Source organism: Anguilla anguilla, chromosome 16 (genome assembly GCF_013347855.1).
Source record: "Anguilla anguilla isolate fAngAng1 chromosome 16, fAngAng1.pri, whole genome shotgun sequence".
NCBI classification, from domain to species: domain Eukaryota; kingdom Metazoa; phylum Chordata; class Actinopteri; order Anguilliformes; family Anguillidae; genus Anguilla; species Anguilla anguilla.
In genome coordinates, this window is record NC_049216.1 from 5,584,640 (window position 1) to 5,603,054 (window position 18,415).

Consider the following 18,415-nt stretch of genomic DNA (forward strand, 5'->3'; position numbering starts at 1 on the left):
ATACCCTGCATGTTTGAGTGATAATCACAAAGCGCGTGTCATCTGGTTGTTTAAAAAAAAAATTTTTTTAAGATAAATTCTCTCGGCGTTTTTGCTGATTAAAAAAAGAAAAATAATAATCTGTTAAAATACCAGGATTTCTGTTGATTCACTTTCCACATACTGCTGTGAATATCGCGATTAAACGACACGTGCCGAACTACTGGCCTCTTAAGACTCCTTGTTCACGGAAATATTTTCGTATAATTGATGAGTTCAACCCCTTTTAGTGTCCCATTTCACCGCGAGCCCTCGGAAGCGAACCGTTTCGGATGCGCGGCGATGTATGGCAGTGATTCCGGTTGTACAAGAAGTCCCTTGTCCTCTGCAAGGGCCCGTTCCACTGTGCTCGACCCTAAATGTGCTCCTCGTGGGATATTGAGGAACATTTGCTTGCTCAGGACGCTCTGTGTGGACTCAAGAGGGGGAAAAAGATATACTGTGTCCTTATAAAGAGGGGCAACAATGTCCCTATTGGTCCTGGCCTAGCGGGAGGTAAACCCCGGCCGCAGCAGTGAAGTTGGGGATTTTTTGTAAGTGTTTGACAGGTGAAATACTGTGGGAACTGCAGGGAGTGTTTTTTTTCTATGCTTTTTGTTGCGCTCGTTTCAGCGTGGAGGTGCGTTTTGAATGCTCAATGCCTCCGTAGGAAGCCGCTGTCAAAGGGGGAACGGGTTCCCTCCAAAGCCTTCAAAGCAACAGATTCTGAAAGTTTGTCAATTATTCACGTGTGAAATCTGCTATGGAGTAATGCTTTCGTCCACAGAGTTCTGACGGGAAGCGCGGGAGCAAAGCTAGCCTTTGAGCAATAGCGTTTGCCTGTTTTTTGGTAGCGTTGTTTTTAGTTGGTTCGACCGCTCGGGAAAACGCCACGCCGACCGATTAGCCGCACGTTCAGCGTTTCCCTCCGAGTGGGGGGGCGTCCTGTCTCTGAGGAAACCTGTTTTACTGACCAGCGTCGTACCTCAGCTCCGCACCTTCAACTTTGGCCACTTCGTCCATAACGGGACGACACCTGATCGCTTAAAAAAAAAAAAAAACGACTTCGTAGTTCCTGCCTCGTTCCTTGAGAAGTGCTCTGACTGAGGCTCGGGCCTGCCGGAAAACCATGGGGGGGTGGGGGGGGGAAGTGGGGCGATTGAATCACCTTTTGATGATTTAAGCAATGGAGAGGTCAGGCAGGGCCTGAGAACCCCCAAAAATGTGTGGCATTTTTTTCTCCTGTTGTTTCCTTTACCTCATTTTATTTTGCTTGTTGTGTTGCTTTTGCCAAAGTTGGAGTGAGGGAGATTGTGGGGGGAGGACATGGTGCTGGTGGTGGTTGGGGGGGTGGGTGCAGGCAAAGGTGGGGGTTTGGGGAGGGGGGGTTGGGGGGTTGGGGGCAAAAGAGAAAGTAGGCGCAGGGAGAGATGAATTGTTCAGGGTAGCCGCCTGGCAGAGACCATTGTTCATCCTTCCCATTGAGCCGGAGCAGACAGAAATGTTCACACGCCATTTTCAGGCATCCTGCTGGGCAGCCTCAGAAGGGTCCTGCAGCTGGTCAATAAGATTCAACCCCTCACAGATACACTGGAGTGAATGGAGGGTCCTGTCTTTAAAAAACAACAAAAACAAAAAAAATAAGCTGCAACTGGACGACAGGTTAACCATTTAGTTTTAAAAAAATGATTGCACAGAGTTGTGAATAGTCACCCCGTCACTCTCTTGCCCAACGTTTATTTTCAACGTTAAGACTTTCTTAATAGTACACCACGTAATACCCCACTTAAGTCTCCCAAAAGTACGTCGAAAGTCAAGCATTGGCTTCAAATGACACGCGTTCTTTCAGACCTTTGCATATTGTCTTCGTTAATTCCTGAAGCCCCCGTAGGCAATGTCCCCGAAGGTGCCGTCCTTAGTGATAAATTGGGAGAGACCCCGCGGGGGTTGGCGGACGCGGCCCCCGTGGGAGTGCGAGCGTAAGATCTTAAGTGCTTCTGAATGGACTGAGCGGAGGACCCGCTCGTTAGCTCCACCGAATCAGCGGCGCTAGCTCATTAAGACCGTTCAAGTGGGGCCCCGAGGACAGGATGAGAGGCGTCAAAAGTGGACCCGCGGTCCTTCAATGGTGCCGCCTCCCGCACCCCCGTCTCACCCGCGCGTCCCCCTTGCTTCCGCGCGCTGAAAGGCACCTCCTCACCCACCACCGGCGGCGCAGGGGGGGGGAGAAAAAGGGGACGGGTTCGGCGGTGACGAATGCGTCTTTGTCGGGCCGCGGGCCACGAGGAAGGCGCCTCTGACCGAGTCCTCTTCATGGTAAATGGACTGCATTTATATAGCGCTTTTATCCAAAGCGCTTTACAATTGATGCCTCTCATTCGCCAGAGCAGTTAGGGGTTAGGCGTCTTGCTCAAGGACACTTCGACATGCCCAGGGCGGGGTTTGAACCGGCAACCCTCCGACTGCCAGACAATCGGTCTTACCTCCTGAGCTATGTCGCCCCAGCGAGACAGGCCTTTAAAGAGCGCGGGGCAGGCTGCGAGGGGGAGAGGGGGGCTCCCGGGGTCAAGGAGGGCCCGGCGGTAAAGCCGCTTGTTTAACGCGGCGGTTCGAAAGGGGCCGGTAATTGAAAACAAGGAGCCGGGGGGGCGGCGCTTAAGACCTCGACGATTAACGGATCAGGGAAAAAAGGCCGGGAGACGTAACAACCGTGTTCAGACGAAACAGACGAAACGAACGTTGTTTTCTGTCTACGCTAAACGATTCAGCGAACACGTTTGTCGTTGTTTTTCGGGACCGAAACAGTTTCATTTCTTTTTTTTTTTTGTACAAAAGGAAAAATATGAAATTCGAAGGGATGGTTTGGCTGACTTGGGAGACGTCACCTGATGATGACGTCCTCCAGGCGCTGAGATTTTGGTTCGCGCCACGGTTCTGAGTCATCCGGTCTAATTGGTCCTGTTGACTCCTGTCCCTCTCTGTGCTCACGGGGGGGAGCCGGGAAGCCTTGCGCGAGGCCCGCGCTGTTTCTCTTGGCTTCCCACCAAGCGCCAACTCCGCGTCCAGAGGCACTTCAGAGGCGGCGCTGCTTAACAGTTTGGAGCCGTGCCTCGAAGCCCGCTCTTTTTAACGGAGTCTAGACGAAATCTGCGGCTCATAAAAAGGGGGTGACGTCGCGCTCGGGTCCGAGTAATTCCCCTTTCTTATCCGCTTAATCTCGCGTCGGATCTGCTGGTTCCTGCCCGACAGGCAGAACCAGCGCCACAGAACCAGCCTGTACCGTAGATAGCCTCTCTAAGACCTGACCATTCATTCTTGTCCCCCTGCAGGGGACATGAGTCACTGGTCTTAATCTCAAGAACTGTGTGTTCTTTTATGCTGAAACATACACTACAGGAGTGATTCAGTAGAAATACAATAAAAATATATATTTTTGAAAAATATTTGCACGGCAACATGACTTGTCATTGGAAGCACTCGTATTATGCACAAATTAAAACTATTTGTACATCTGAGGTTGTGAAGCTGGCCTTCATTTGGAAAGCAGTTTGATTGACAGATATGAGCGCATGCAGAAACTGGGAGGCGGGAGTATGCCTTTTCAGCAGGCTGGAGTTGCCTTGGAGATGAACGAAAGGGTTGTTACTTTAGTCCACTTTTCTACTTCAGCATTTTTTTTTTTTCTTTTTAAAGAGGGTAAAAGTCTGCCAATTTTTCTTCGGTCATAACTCTTAAGAGGTTAAGGCGTAGTGTCAAATTTGAAAAAAAATAATTTCAAAAAAGTTATGATTAAATTACGCGCTCTCTCGTACGCGTTCTGCTCCGTGCTGCGCAGATAAAATCTTGAGGATCGACGATCCCCCCCCCTCAGCGAGATGGTTTTAATAGGATCAGCGGGGTTTATCTGACACTTAACGGATGAGGTGTGACTTCATGTGTGGTGCACTTCAATGGCGGGGGTGAGGCTGTAACCTTAAACGTGACCCTTAACAGTAAACAACCGGTGGACGGGACTTACTTATTTGTTATTTTTTTGTTACCTTTTGACCCCGTGTGCTTTATTTTGATTCTCTTTATTTGCTTACTAGTCAAAGGTATGTTGTGTAATGTCTGGGCCACGGTTGTGTGTCAGAGTGTACATTTTAATCGTGTTTTATCATCTTATCTGTACGAGGATTCTGGGAAAGAACATCCCCGAGTCGTGGTAAATTTAGCTTTTTCGGGCCGGGTAAGATTCCCCTTTGTCACTGACGCGGCTCCAGCGGCATTGCCGGGAACAGGGAGAACCGTCTGACACCAAACTCTCCCTGGATTTTCTTTTTCTGTACATGCTGAAGAGAAGGCACTGGACCCTATAAAAGCTCTGTCTTTAACGTCTGAGCTGTAAATGCCTGAACTTTGGAGGAGAGGCAGGTATGTCAGCATTCCTGACACATCTGCTAGTCCAATCTCAAAATGATACACTCAGTCAGAAAATGTATTCCGGAAGATTCTGTCGGGGATCGAGATGATCAGGCGGAGCATAACGCTGTGTGTATTTTAGCTGGCTCAGCGTTGTCCGCGCTTCATTCTGGGTATTAAAAAAAATGCGTGTATTTTTCACAGCAGTATTGAGCAACTGTAAAAGACAGAGCGTGTATTTGAATCTCAGATCTCTTTTTTGATCACTGCACTGTGCATTAAAGCCAAGTCCTAAAGCTTTCATCCCTAATTCATGCATTTTGCAGCTAGTTTAGCAAAGGACAAAAACTAAAGCGTAGGCCACTACCCTTTTGGAAGGATATGGAAACTTAATGCCTGTAGCAGAAGATTGTACTTCAACAATTGATGCTTACTTGCCTCTTCCTGAAGGGCAGGGTTGTGTGTTTGTGTGCATACGCTTGTGCATGGGTGTGTGTGTGTATGTATGTGTCTTTGTTTGTGTGTGTGTGTGTTTGTGTTTGAGTTTTCCCTTCTGCTTTTCTTTTTCTTTCTGTTTTTTAATTGTCTGTCGTTCATCTCAAGTCTTTTCTGTACCACTAGGAAGCTTCAAGCTTTTCTGCAGGCCGCAGTAGTACAGGAGAGTCAGTGACTATTTTACACCCTACAGGCCACATACAGTACTACAGGAGAGCCAGTGACTATTTTACACCCTACAGGCCACGCACAGTATTACAGGAGAGCCAATGAGTATTTTACACCCTAAAGACCACACACTGTACTACAGGAGAACTAGTGACTTTCAGGGGAAGTTGTAGCTCACAGAGAACTGGCGCCCTGTGGTTGCCTGGTGTTAGTTGATTACATCGATAGTCTGAGTAAGCTTCACAGAAACCCACCCTACGCCTGACAGGACAAGGCTAATCTATGGCTGCTGGTCCTAGTTATCTGATAAAATAATCAAGGTTTGAAACAGGCTGCCGTCTATAGAGCCTTATAGACGTTAAGTAAAATGTTATTCTTTTCATTCCACGGAAAAACCCTCCTTACCACTGTATGTGGAAACACATGTGGAGACTGCGTGTGGAAATTTATTGAGCAAATGTTAGTACCCTGATGTTTGGTTGACAGTGGCAGTTCAAGGGTCCCCCCCCCCCCCCATCCCCATCCCCTCCCGATCCATATTACGTTCATGGATGGCTTTTTAATGTGTATTTGTTCAACTGTTGAACTGGGACCAGGAATGTCCCGCACGTGTAATTTAAGACCTGGAGGTGCGGTCGGTGTTTGGGGTGGGCTCTGAGGCGTTTGGGGTGGGCTTGGTGTCGCGGGGTAAACAGAGGGTTCCTCATCTGAGCCGAGGGTCGCGAGATCACCGGACACTGCTACACGCGACCCCATTAATCCCGAATTAGTCCGCTCGGCAGAAAAGGGTCCACTGTTTGCCTAGAACGTGCTTCCTGTTTCACGGCCCCCCCCCCCCCCCCGAAATATCGGGGAGGTCCAGCTCTGCGCGCGCCTACCAGATCTCAGCCGCTTCGGTCCCGTTTGATCTCCTCAATGTTTCTGTGTTACTGGACTGTCCGCCTGTTCGAGGAAGAAAAAAAGGAAAAAGAAGAGGGAAAAAGGCAAAGCCGCCCACCGTGACGCCGTAAAATCTGTTCGGCAGGATTTGTGAGCGGTCCGCGGAGACCGCTCTGGGAGTGGAGCGGCACGGTTAGTCCGGTCGAAGCCTGCGCGCGTCGACTCCATTAATGACAGTTTTACGCCGACCAGCTGTGCTGTTGGTTTTTGACGATAAACGGTCACGGCGGGAACGCGTTTATATTTGGACTGCCGGTACGGATCTGGCGGACAATGAGCTTTTCTGTCCGCGATGGAGGACTGCCGTGGGGTTCCGCGGGTTTTGGGGGGGCAGGGCGCCTCTGCCTCTGGCCCGGCCTTACTGAAGAGGGTTTCCTAATCTCGCCGTGTTTTCTTTAATTGCTTCATTAACGTTGATTTGAGCTCTTCCCTATCTCCTCCTTCCTCCTCTTCCTCCGCACAAAGAAAACTTGGCAACCCCACTCTCAAGGAAAATGAATGAGCTACAGCACCCCCTCCCCCCCTTCTTACCACTTACAATGTAAGCTTTGATATTAATGTCGAAAGCAGTCGGACGCTTCTTAGAAAGGCTGGGCTCACAGAACCCCCTTTTATTGCTGAGCTTCCATTTTAGTCCAGTTCATGTTCTGTCCGGAGAGATCGTCAACAAAGACCCCAGTACTGTTTCTTTTGGTTGTTAGGGTCAGAGTTTTCCTTATTCCTTCTCTCTGGCAACCAGTCATCCCCACCCCACCCCACCACACCCCCTGCCTCCCTCCCCAAAAACCACAGAAGTACAGAGTGTAAGGGCCAATGTCGTTCAAAATGGCTGACGGTCATGGAAAAGTATGTGTAATGACGGACAGACGTGCCCCCGGCTCCGCCCCTTTGGCCGTACATCAGCAGTTACGCTCGGCTGCACGTCTCCTGCTTCTGCGGCTGTCGTGCCTTTTGCCCGTGAGCGAAGGCCCCGGCTGTGGCTGTTGGCCGACACTGGTAGCCGTTTAGCCTCTGCCAGTCTCGTGCCAGCCTGTGGAGTATCACGGAATGCGCCCGAGGGGGTGGGGGAGGAGGCTTTGGGATATCCTGGCCTGGGACTGCGTCGTTTGCGCCGATTAGCATCTTGAACCGGGTTTCCCAGATCAGGAAACGCGAAGACAGAATTCTTTCTTTGAAGGAGATTCAGACGGACACGGTGGATGTGGGAATATGTAAATGTGTAAAGGAACTTCCTGGCATTTTATTTTCTGTTTCCCTGAATTCAGAAGTGATGCTTAAGGTCCTTATTTTGTTACATGTGCTGTCCCATGCCGAAAGAATAACCCATAACTTAGTAACACATTCTTATTTTATCCTCTTCACTATATCCAGCCATTTCTCAGGTAATAAAGACACCTTCAGACTCTAGCTCACCCCTGAACTCCCAATGGCAAATCTTGGCCAGGCTCCAAGGTGCAGTCAGGACCGACGACAGGAATTACATCTTGTATTTTCATAACCCCTGTCTGGGGTGTGGCGTGTAGCGTAATTGCCGCGGCTAAATGAGCACGCTTGATGGATGGTAAATCCGGTGCTGACGATAAGGCGGTAATTCTGTGCGTTTCAGTCTGCCGTGACAGCGCCATGTCCTCCGTCATATCCCCCCCCCCAATCACCCCCCCAGCTGTCACAACTGTCAGCCCGCGGCCCCACGATCCGCTGATTGAACAGACTCCGGCAATCGGGTTACCTGCTCTGATAAGGTCTGGAGATGAGGAGGTGAGAACAGCGCTCCCCCCCCCCAGACGCACCGCCGCTGAGCGAGTGGCTGAAGGGGATTCGAGGTATTGCCGTAGTCTCGGGGACCGGAGCGCGAGTGTCGACGGGGAGAAGGGAATCCTCGGAAAACGGTCGTCTGCTCGAATCGCGTGAGCCGCATGTGACCTCGGGGAAAGTGGGAGCAACGTTGCAGCCGGTTCAAGTGATATTAAAAATGCCCTTTTGAAAACCTGCGTTGTTGAGCAAGGTACTTAACCTGCATTGCTTCAGTATATAGCCAGCTGTATAAATGGATGCAGTGTAAAAAGTTGTGTAAATCGCTCTGGATAAAAGCGTCTGCTAAATGCCTGTAATGTAATGTAATGTTGAGAGCCTTTAAAAGTCATTTTGCCGGTAACGTGCACCTTACAGAGCCTCCAGACCAACAGGCAGCTCCCCTGCCCCTCGGTTTAAAAAAATAAATAATTCTCCCTCTTACTGTTGCCTGGTTTCACTTGATATCAATCGCAGCCTTTGGCTGTTGACATCCTAGCAGCATATAAATGTATACGTCTTCCTGAATGCAGCTTGAATCTCTGGGTCTGCAGTGAACAGTTGCCACCAGTGGTTAATGCCTGGTCGCTGTTGAGATTCTCTTTGGGTGCCATATTTTTATGCAGCATGCGGTGTCTGTCTGATACCTCGGGGAAAAAGGAGCTCTCCAGGATCAGCGCTAAAGTTCCCTGAATTATGCACTCTCACGTCGCAGGGAGAATCTGCGGCATTATCCTCCCGAGACCCCCTCGAGAAAAAAAGTTTATCTTTTCAAAGTGTCTTGGTTGACAAAAACATGTTGCTGTGAAAATATTACTTGTTTTTTTATGTGTCCCTGGTAGTGTAGGATTCAGCATAGCGGAATATAACGGTTCTTGAGATTAAGACCAGAGACTTGCGTTCTCTACAGAGACAACAAAAAAATAAATTGCTGGCCCTTGAGGAGAGGACATAGGAGAGGAGGTCCTCCTTGGGCAGAGAAAAAGCGACAGAAAGCACGCAGAGACACGACCCCGGATTCTGTAAAGGTGGGAACGACTGCTGCCAAGAGGACAGGACTTTTCCCCTTCCCGACCGGCCCGCGTTTTGCTCCGCGCCCTTTCTCTCGGACGCTCTCGGTGGAGGGAGGTGGCCGCGGAGCGAGCCGACCTCGCTGTCTTCCGACCGTACCGTTCCCCCGAAGCGCGGAGGAGCGAGCGCGTGCTAAAACAGGGGGGCCTCGATTGGGCGCTCAGCTGCGTGCAACATGTGCGCTCTGCCGGGCTCCGCGGAGCCCCAGTCAGTCAGATCTTGGACAGACATGAGTTGGGAAAAAAGGCAGAGCGGTAATTAATAGGGGGGGAAATGAGAGGACGGAGACCAGAAACGATGAGGTATTGGCGTTTTTTTTTCGTCAGAAACCGCGCTGACCGATCCAGCGGACGGGCAGAGGCTCCCAAAACCGCGCTCGCGAGGGCGGGGCGGGGCCGCCCCAATTCCGTACGGAGCGGGCGGTTTTTGCGGGGAAACGCAGGGGCGGGGACTGGAAAAACCGCGCGAGTGTTTTTTCTCTGCGCTGTACACAACCGTCCCTGCAACATGGAACACGATCAAGAGGGATCGTTTGGCTTCGACCGAGCCCACATTCGTCTCGTTTGAAGGTTTTTGTGGGTTCAGCCCGTCGGATCACTTTTGAGAAATTTGAGAACGTATCCTCGGGATGCAGACCGTCGGAACCGCGACCGGTGGAGATCGCTGATGTTCGCTGACACACACACATACGTTTGCATGGCACCTAAAAAGGCAAGGTTTTGCGTGACATTTTCTCATGTAAAATAACATTCACGGTTTGTGTGTAATGTACACCGCCTGACGCGCCACCGCCTGACGCGCCACAGGCCTCCGCGTTTCGTCCCGCCTGCTGCGTCCGTTTCCCGCGTTTCCTGCTGCCGTGTGTTTCTCTCTCGTTTCTCAAAGCCCTTGTTTACACACCCGCTCTGAGCCGTCTGGCAGATAAAGAACGTGTTGCTGGTTTGCTGGAGCGGCGATGGCGCAATCTCTGGCCCTTTGCACTGTTGCTTGTCTGTTGTGCTCACGGCCTGAGCAGGGACTCACTGACCTGAAGCCATTTCATCCCCCTGGCTCCCCCGTAGATAAAATTCCTCTCTCGTTGTAAACTCGTACGAGCTTTTTGTTTTCTTAGCGAGTGGCAGAAGGAGCATGAAAACCAAAACCTTAGACTCTCGTCTCCTGGGAGGTCCCGCTCCTGGAAACAGCGGTCTGCCTTCTGACAGCCTACCGTTTAGGGGAGGACCGCGAGCTGCGTAGGGAGGCGCTGGCTAACGTGCTAACGTGCACGAACGAAGCCCTCGGTCGTCCAAACGGCCCACACAGCTCGTACGTTTGCTTTGTTCCAAAGTCTGTTTCATGTTTATGCCCAGCCCGGACACATCCCCTCTCTTGCCCAACTTGTATACGACCCGACTTTTGTCGAGGGTTTGTTTTACAGCCAGTTTTATATAACTGATATAAAAAATTACTACGGTTTGAACTGATGGCAAAGGGCCTCATTTTTAGATTTTTTGACCTTATTTTTCATGTACTGTTTTTAATGGTTACATCTCTCTACTTTCTCTTTTTTTTAAGACTCTTCCCAAGCACGAGAAAGAAATCTGTTAAAATAACACTTTTCGGAAAAGGCTGTTATTATCTGCGGGCCAGGACTGAGAAGCAGCGGCTCTCGCTCTGCGTAGGTGGCGGCGTTTAATGGGGGTGTTTTCATTGGTCCCTCCTGCAGCTGGGAGCGTAGCGCGCGCCGCACCGGAGCTGTTTATAGCCGCCGTTTTCCTGAGGCCTGTCCTTGGCGGCGTAAGGGGTGGTCTCTACCCTCCAGTTACCCCCCCTAACCGACACCCGTCCAAACAGAGAAACCCGGCGGGCGGCCTTCCCGGAGGAACGCCGTCGCCGAAACAGCGGCCTTTTGGAGCCGAGGCTGTTCCAGGGCCTTCGGTGAGGCCTTGCTTTGGTGGTCTTATTCGGGTCCAGGTGGCCTCGGGGGTTGGCTCAAACCCGCGCTCTGGGCCACGGCTCCCGCGGGCCGCGTCCCTTGCGACTGCTCCAAAGGGAAGAGGGCCGGCGCGTCGCGGCTGCGTTCTAAGAGGACGGCCTGTGTCGTAATCTGGTTTTGTGATTGGTGGGGTGGGGTGGGGCGAGGAAGCAAAACTAAAGCGTGTCAATTCTGCAGCTGAAAGGCAGGACGGCCGAAATGGCGGGAGCCCCTGCCAGCCCGTTGTGTCGCTTTACAGCCCTCAGCCGCCTGTCGGTTTGCCTGCAGATTAAACCCCCCCCCCCCCCCGAAAATCTCGCTGAACACCCCCCCCTCCCCCACAGAAAATTATTCCTCCTCTGTCACGGGGGACGTTGCTGAACTTGATCCTGAACTGGTCTCATCGAAATAACTTCGGCTCAAATTAATCTCATTTGCCATGAATTTAGTTTCTGCGTTACCCCCCCCGGCATTGACCTGCTGACAGAACCAGGCGGGTTCGGCGCCCCCCCCCTCCCCCCCCCCCCGTCCCTATCTCGAGACTTCCCAATGCGTAATTCAGCCTGCTTCATTGCGTCCAGGCGCGTCACTAAAATGCTACGGCTTTGCCTGTCAAACGGCACAACACACCTGCCGTTCTTAGCATTGTTTGCCGATGATAGGGAAAGCCAGTAGGCAAACTCTCCCTCCCCTTCTGCGCTCGCTCCCAAAGCAAATATTTGGCGTGAGCGAGACAGGCCGAAAAAGCTCGGAACGCCAGGTGGAGGCGCGCGGCGTGACTCCCCGCGAGCCGGAGGACGAGGCGGAGCGTGAATATGGCGGGTTAGCGTGGCAGGTGCGGGCCCGGGTCACGTGACGCAGGTGAGCGGATATCGTGCCCGCTCGGGGGGCGGGGGGGTGGGGTGGGGTGGGGTGGGGGGGTTCTTGGTCACGGCGGCTGGCCGTGAAAAGGGCAGCCCCCGCCGCCGCGGTTCGATGCCGACGCTTTGTCAGGGGCAAGATGCGGGCGCCGAGGGCACAGAGGGGACGGCGACGGCTCGTCGCGCGACCGCGCGAACTTGACAAAAAATTCATAAAAAACCCTTCGCTTTGATTTTCGTTCTTTACGGTTCTGCGTCCGTCTGGACGGATGCCACGTTACGCTTCAGCTTTGCGGGACGATCTTAGCGTTTTTTTTTCGTTTTTAACTTTTTTAACAAACAAGAAAAAAACACAAAAAACCAACGCAACCCTTGTTGCGTGCTTGGGTGTGTGTCGTATTGTTTTGGCAATAATGAGAGACTTTCCGTTTCGGCTATCAGCTCTGCTCTTTAATGTGTGCGGGACAAAATGCGGGGCGCTTTCAAGTGGCTTGGTGTGGCGTTGCGGCGATCTACGAAAAGGCCTCTAATTTCGCGTCGCGTAAAAAGCCTCACGTACGCCCGTCGACTCGGGCCAAACCACGAACGCTTAAAAAAGGAACAACGCTGGCCCCCGACAGACCGACAGAGCCTCCTTTGGCGAGCGGTTTTTTTTTTTGGGGTTTTTTTTAACGCACGCCCTTGGATTTGGAAAGAAAAAAAAAACGGAATCCGGTCAGGCTTTTCCAGCCCCAGACCGGAGCCCCGCGCAGGAGCGAGTTCGTGAATCTTAACTTAAAATGGAGGGTCCCTCGCAGTCGGGGGCTGCCTTTTCCCCGAAAAAAAAAAAAGGGATCTTATTCGCGTTCCCTCCCGGCCTCCTAATCTGCGGGCGGGGACGCCGCCGGGCACAGCACCGCGGCGGGACTGAAGCGTCCAGAAAGCCCGGGGGGGGAGGGGAGGGGGGAGGCACGGTGAAAAGGAGCTGGCCCGGTTCCTGAGGGGGGGAACCGAGACGTTTCGGGGGGGGGTCCGGTCACGGAGACCGCCGCAGCAGGGACGGAGAGGAGAATGCCTCGGAGTAGAACATAGCCTTTGTCATATTTGATGCCATTGCTGAGAGAGAGAGAGAGAGAGGGAGAGAGAGAGAGAGAGAGAGAGAGGGAAGGGTAGGGGTTGTAGGGGTGGGGGTGGTGGTGGTGGTGGTGGTGGGGGTTTGGGGGGGGTGAGGGGGGGGGCCTGCAGACGAATAAAAGTGCGAAAGAGCGGAAAAAAAAGAGGCCATTAATTTTGTGAAGCTGGAGTGTTTTGAAGGTTTTTTTTTTCTTCTTCTTCTTCTTTTTTTTTTTTTTTTAAAGCCAGGCCCTCCTGGGTTGAGCGATGCCTTTTGTGTGGAGTCCAGAAATCCGGGGCCTTTTCACCGCTGGCATCCTCTGGCGCTGCGCGGCTCCCTTCAGCTGCTCTCCCAAACCCCGGTCGACCGCTGATTAATTGGCAAAAATTGGGCCGCTCTTTCACTCGCGGTAAAAGACACCATGTCCCTCCCGCGGAATATCGAGACGCGGACGCTTCCTTGTTTAGTCCTGGCTGTGACTGGATGACGGACTGGTGTAGATTCCTGAACAATCCATGCATGCGCACACACACACACGCACACACGCACACACACACACACACACACGCACAAGCACAAACACACACTCACACTCCCATCCACTCCCTCTTTCACACACACACTTTGTCTCTCTCTCTCTCCCTGTCAGCCGAACACACACACTTGTACATGTCTGTCTCTCTTTGTCACTGTTTCTGCACGCCCACACCAGGCATACACATGCTCGCTTTGTTTCTTACACACACACACACACACACAGTCTTTCTCTTTCCCGACACACACGTACACACAAACACAAACGCGCTTCATTTAACACTATTGGGGGAATGACCGTACTTGGCTCTGTGGACGAAACACAAACGGAAGATAGGTAGGGGGGAAGTTGTGAAGACTAATTAGGATCCAGTCTTGACGCCAGCAGGCCGCCCAATCGGCGTATTAAACGCGGAGACCAGCTAAACGAAGCCAACTAAAGACACCCCTTAAAACAGGCGTCACTAGCGCTCCTAATTGGCCGTGAGTTGTCGCCGCTGCGTTTCTCTTTCCTGTTATTTCCGCGGCGCGCGACTGCTAAGGCTGTCTGCCTGCACCGCGCGCTCTTCCGATAGCTTTGTGCGAAACGTTGCTTCGAGTCGGGAGAGAGAACTTGCGTAGGTTTCCGCTGATGGCTTCCCGGGGCGATGCCGTATAAAACCGTGGAGAAGTGTACCCCCTCCTCTCGTCAGGACGGTGGAGAGAAGCTTCTGGTGGACCAGAGTGGGGTGAAGAGCCAGTGAATGATGAGCTCCATATGGTTCGTGTTGTATGCGCACGACCACACGAAGGACGTGCTGCAATTATGTCTGAAACTGGAGAGAGTTAAGGCACTGGGCCAAAGAGGAGGGTTGTCCCCCACCCCCCCTCTCTTAAGCGCTCTCCCCTCTTTCTTCGCTCCCGGTTCGGAACGCTCGATGCCGTTCATTCTGCTCTCGTTGCCGCGATCTCCGCAATCGATTTGGGGTTGCCAGGTATGCGGCCATTTATAGAGGACGCGCGGGGCATTTTAAAAAACGGTATCGGTCTTATTATCGTCGAACTGTGTGTGAGCTAGCCAAAATAATTAAACAGTAATAAATGGCGGCGCGGTGGAACTGCTGCCTTGTGGTAAGAAGGTTCTGGATCCTCTCTGCGTGGAGCTGGCATGTTCTCCCCGTGTTTGCGTGGGCTTCCTCCCACAGCGAAAGGCATGTACGTCAGGTTATTGTGTACTTCTGCCGTTGCCCTTGACCCAAGACGCTGGCCTCAGGACTGGAGTTGGTCCCCGGGCGCTGCAGTGGGGCCACCCACTGCTCCTACACAGTAAAATGTCCAGCGTTAATTCAACTCCATCAGTGTTAATTCAACTCCATCGGTGTTAATTCAACTCCCATCAGTGTTAATTCAACCCCATTGGTGTTAATTCAACTCCACCGGTGTTAATTCAGCTCCTAACAGATAGCATTTGGTCCCACATCCCAGAGTGAATTCAGAGCTGAATGAACACTGGACGTTTCGCTGTGCTCGTAGTGAGGTATGAGTCAAAATGCAGAGGAGGAATTACCCCACTGGGTCAGTAAGGCGTAACCGAACTTGATCTCTCTTTTGGGGCAGGTGCGGCGGGCAGCACGGAGTGCCCGTGCGGGCGGAACCACTTCACCTGCGCCGTCAGCGCGTTCGACGAGTGCACCTGCATCCCGGCGCAGTGGCAGTGCGACGGCGACAACGACTGCGGCGACCACAGCGACGAGGACGGCTGCAGTGAGTACACCCCCCCCGCCCCCCCCGTCGACCCCCCCGCCCTGCCCCCCTAATCCACTCCCCCACCCTGCCCCCCCAATCCCTCTCCCCACCCGGCCCCCCCAATCCCACTCCCCACCCTGCCCTCCCAATCCACTCCCACCTTGCCCCCCTAATCCACCCACTGCCCTCCCCCCCCTCCTTTCTTGTCCAACCACCTGGCCCCATGTTGTTTCAATGTTCAATTCCCGCCAGATTACCCAGACCTTCTCAGCCATTGTCCTCTACATCTATGCCTTGGATTCTCGGCCAAAACACTTGATAGCACATTTTGTTTGCTTGGAAATTGGCATTTCTACCAAATTTTTGTGCCGCACATTTCCTTCACAAGCTTTTTTCAAAATAAACAATAAAGGGCTTATCATGTAGGTAACAGGATCGGCTGTTATTTCTCAGCATCGTACAAAACTGTAGCGTTGCGTTAGTTGTGATTACCAGTTTCGGGATGAGCCAATCAGACAGGCAGTGGACGAGCCAATCACGCAGGCAGTGGACGAGCCAATCAGGTTCAGCTCTTCGGACTACATCTCTTCAAACTGCATCCCCCATCGCACTCCCTCCTTCTGTACTAATTCAGGGTGTGGTACTTTTCTGCCCCTTAAGTTATGATTTCATGGTTTTCCGTTTCTCTTTTGAGGGCCTGTTATCATTGAAGTTTATGTGACAGGCACACAGCACATTAACGCCGTTTCTGTGAATGTGCCAGAGTTAGCCAGGGAGGCTAATTCTCGAAAAGTAGTCCCCGGGCCACGTGTTTCGGCCGCGGGAGGAAGCCGGAGCAGTCCCACGCGAACACGGGGGGGGGGGGGGGCGCACGCAAGCTCCGCTCGGTGGCGGACCCCGGGCCAGCCGGGGCCGGTGGCGACCGACCGCACCACCGCGCCGAGCGAATGACGCGTCTTTACTCTGCCCGTCTGGGAACGCTGTTATCCACAGCTCCGGCACTATTGCTCATATTAATCAGACGGACGCGCCCCCCCCCACCCCCCCATGTTCCCCTTCAGTGCAGGTCCCGCCGGATCGGGGGGTTTCTGCTGAATGAACGTAATGTACTGCTGTGCGCCTTGAGCTCGGAGACTCCATTAGCGCATCGGTAAATCCATGTGATCCTTGCGGGGACGTTCCGGCGGGAAACCCGAGGATATTCCGCCCGGGGGAGCTGCGGCGTTTCATCAAAAAATAAATTCTGCGGTGGTTTCCTAGGAGACGTCGCTATTTTCAAACCGATGCTTTGTTGTTGCGTTACATTGATTAAACAGATGCTCTGATCCAGAGCTGCTTATGAGGGAGGGGGAGGAGAGGAGGGGGAGGACGGGATGCGGAGGAGAGGAAGGGGAGGACAGGAGGGGGAGGATGGGAGGAGGAGGAGAGGAGGGGGAGGACGGGAGGAGAAGGACGGGGGGAGGAGAGGAGGGGGACTGAGACGCTGCCTGAGAAGCTGGGTCTGCAGTCTGCCGGGGAAAATGGCTGATGGTTCTACCTGTTTGGGAAGTTCATTCCACCTCAGTGGGGCCCAGAGCATACAGGCGTGTGACCGGGAGGAATGACCGTATGGGGGGCAGGGAGCGGGGGTTGGTGGTGGTCGGGCGTGCGAGCCAGTCGCATTGAGGTTATGATACTGAGAAATCTAGTTAGGGTTTAGGGCTTGAACATTGATTTGAGGTCAAGTGGGGCTGTCCCATTCGCTGGTTTAGGGTTTGGACACTGATTGGTGGTCTGGCAGGGCTGTCCCATTCGCTGGTTTAGAGATTGGACACTGATTGGTGGTCTGGCGGGGTTGTCCCATTCGCTGGTTTAGGATTTGGACACTGATTGGTGGTCTGGCGGGGCTGTCCCATTTGCTGGTTTAGAGTTTGGACACTGATTGGAGGTCTGGCAGGGCTGTCCCATTCTCTGGTTTAGAGTTTGGACACTGATTGGTGGTCTGGCGGGGCTGTCCCATTCTCTGGTTTAGAGTTTGGACACTGATTGGTGGTCTGGCGGGGCTGTCCCATTCGCTGGTTTAGGATTTGGACACTGATTGGTGGTCTGGCGGGGTTGTCCCATTCGCTGGTTTAGGGTTTGGACACCGATTGGTGGTCTGGAGGGGGCTGTCCCATTCTCTGGTTTAGAGTTTGGACACTGATTGGTGGTCTGGCAGGGCTGACCCATTCGCTGGTTTAGAGATTGGACACTGATTGGAGGTCTGGCAGGGCTGCCCCATTCGCTGGTTTAGGGTTTGGACACCGATTGGAGTTCTGGAGGGGGCTGTCCCATTCGCTGGTTTAGGATTTGAACACTGATTGGTGGTCTGGCGGGGCTGTCCCATTCACTGGTTTAGGGTTTGAACACCGATTGGAGTTCTGCAGGGGGCTGCCCCATTCGTAGGATAGCAGCGAGGTTCTAAACCCAACGTTTATGTGTAACAGGCAGCCGGGGAGGTGAGATGAGGAGGGGTGTGACGCGGACGCGCACGTGGGAAGGGGGGGAGGACGAGTCGCACAGCCGCATTCAGTACCAGCCGCTGGGCTTCAGCGGCTGAAACAGCGAGACCATCGACACTCGAATATCGAGAGATTTGAATTACGGGGTTTCCTCCGCAGACAGCAGGGGTTCGGCGTAGCAGCATTCGCCATTCGGCAGTGACGCAGCGAGCCCCGTGTCATAGCGTCGCGCCGCGTCTCTACGGTAGCTTTAGCTTGTTTAAATTTCACGTGTTTAGTCTGTCGAGTAGCAAAAACAAATACGCAAACGCTGCCGAGACTAAGCACAGCCCGTGTTTATTTACCTAGAGAGAAATGTCAGAGGGTCCTGTAATCTCAAGTTCTCGGTGCGCTGGCAGGGCTACGGGAAAGACCTCTAATCTCAGAGTACATGCACGCACGTGCACGTATGCACACACACACGCACACATGCACATATGCACACACATTCACAGACACATACACTCGTGTTGAGCGATTTGTGTTTTTTGAATTTGGTTTGATTTTGTTTTGGAAAATACTTTTTTTTTTTTTTTTTTAAATATGAATGGTACCAAGAAATAATGACAATTTAAATTATTTTTTAAATATTTTTATTGAAATTTTAAACACTAACTTTTTTTAAAAGAGCTTTAAAACTTTCAATCTCAAAATAGGCCAAAGGCTCATCTCTGGCAACTGTTAGGAACTGGAGTCAGCCTGGAGTCTGGGTATGGTCTCTATATATATATATATATATATATATATATATGAATTTCATTGTGAGAATATTTAATTTTTTTAGTTGTTGACTTAATAATGAATTTCCCTTATCACACACTATTGGCTCTGGAAGTCAAGTGATTTT

At 52.3% G+C, this 18,415-nt stretch overlaps 1 protein-coding gene across 2 annotated transcripts in view; it reads left to right on the forward strand.

Annotated features, from left to right (window-relative positions):
- The window catches only part of LOC118215678 (low-density lipoprotein receptor-related protein 4-like), a 116,306-nt gene that overhangs the window by 28,438 nt on the left and 69,453 nt on the right, over positions 1-18,415 (forward strand). For both annotated transcript variants that reach the window (XM_035396621.1, XM_035396622.1), the window contains exon 2: positions 14,921-15,067. In XM_035396621.1, coding sequence (XP_035252512.1) covers positions 14,921-15,067 — 147 coding nt within the window. The remainder of the gene's footprint in view (positions 1-14,920; positions 15,068-18,415) is intronic.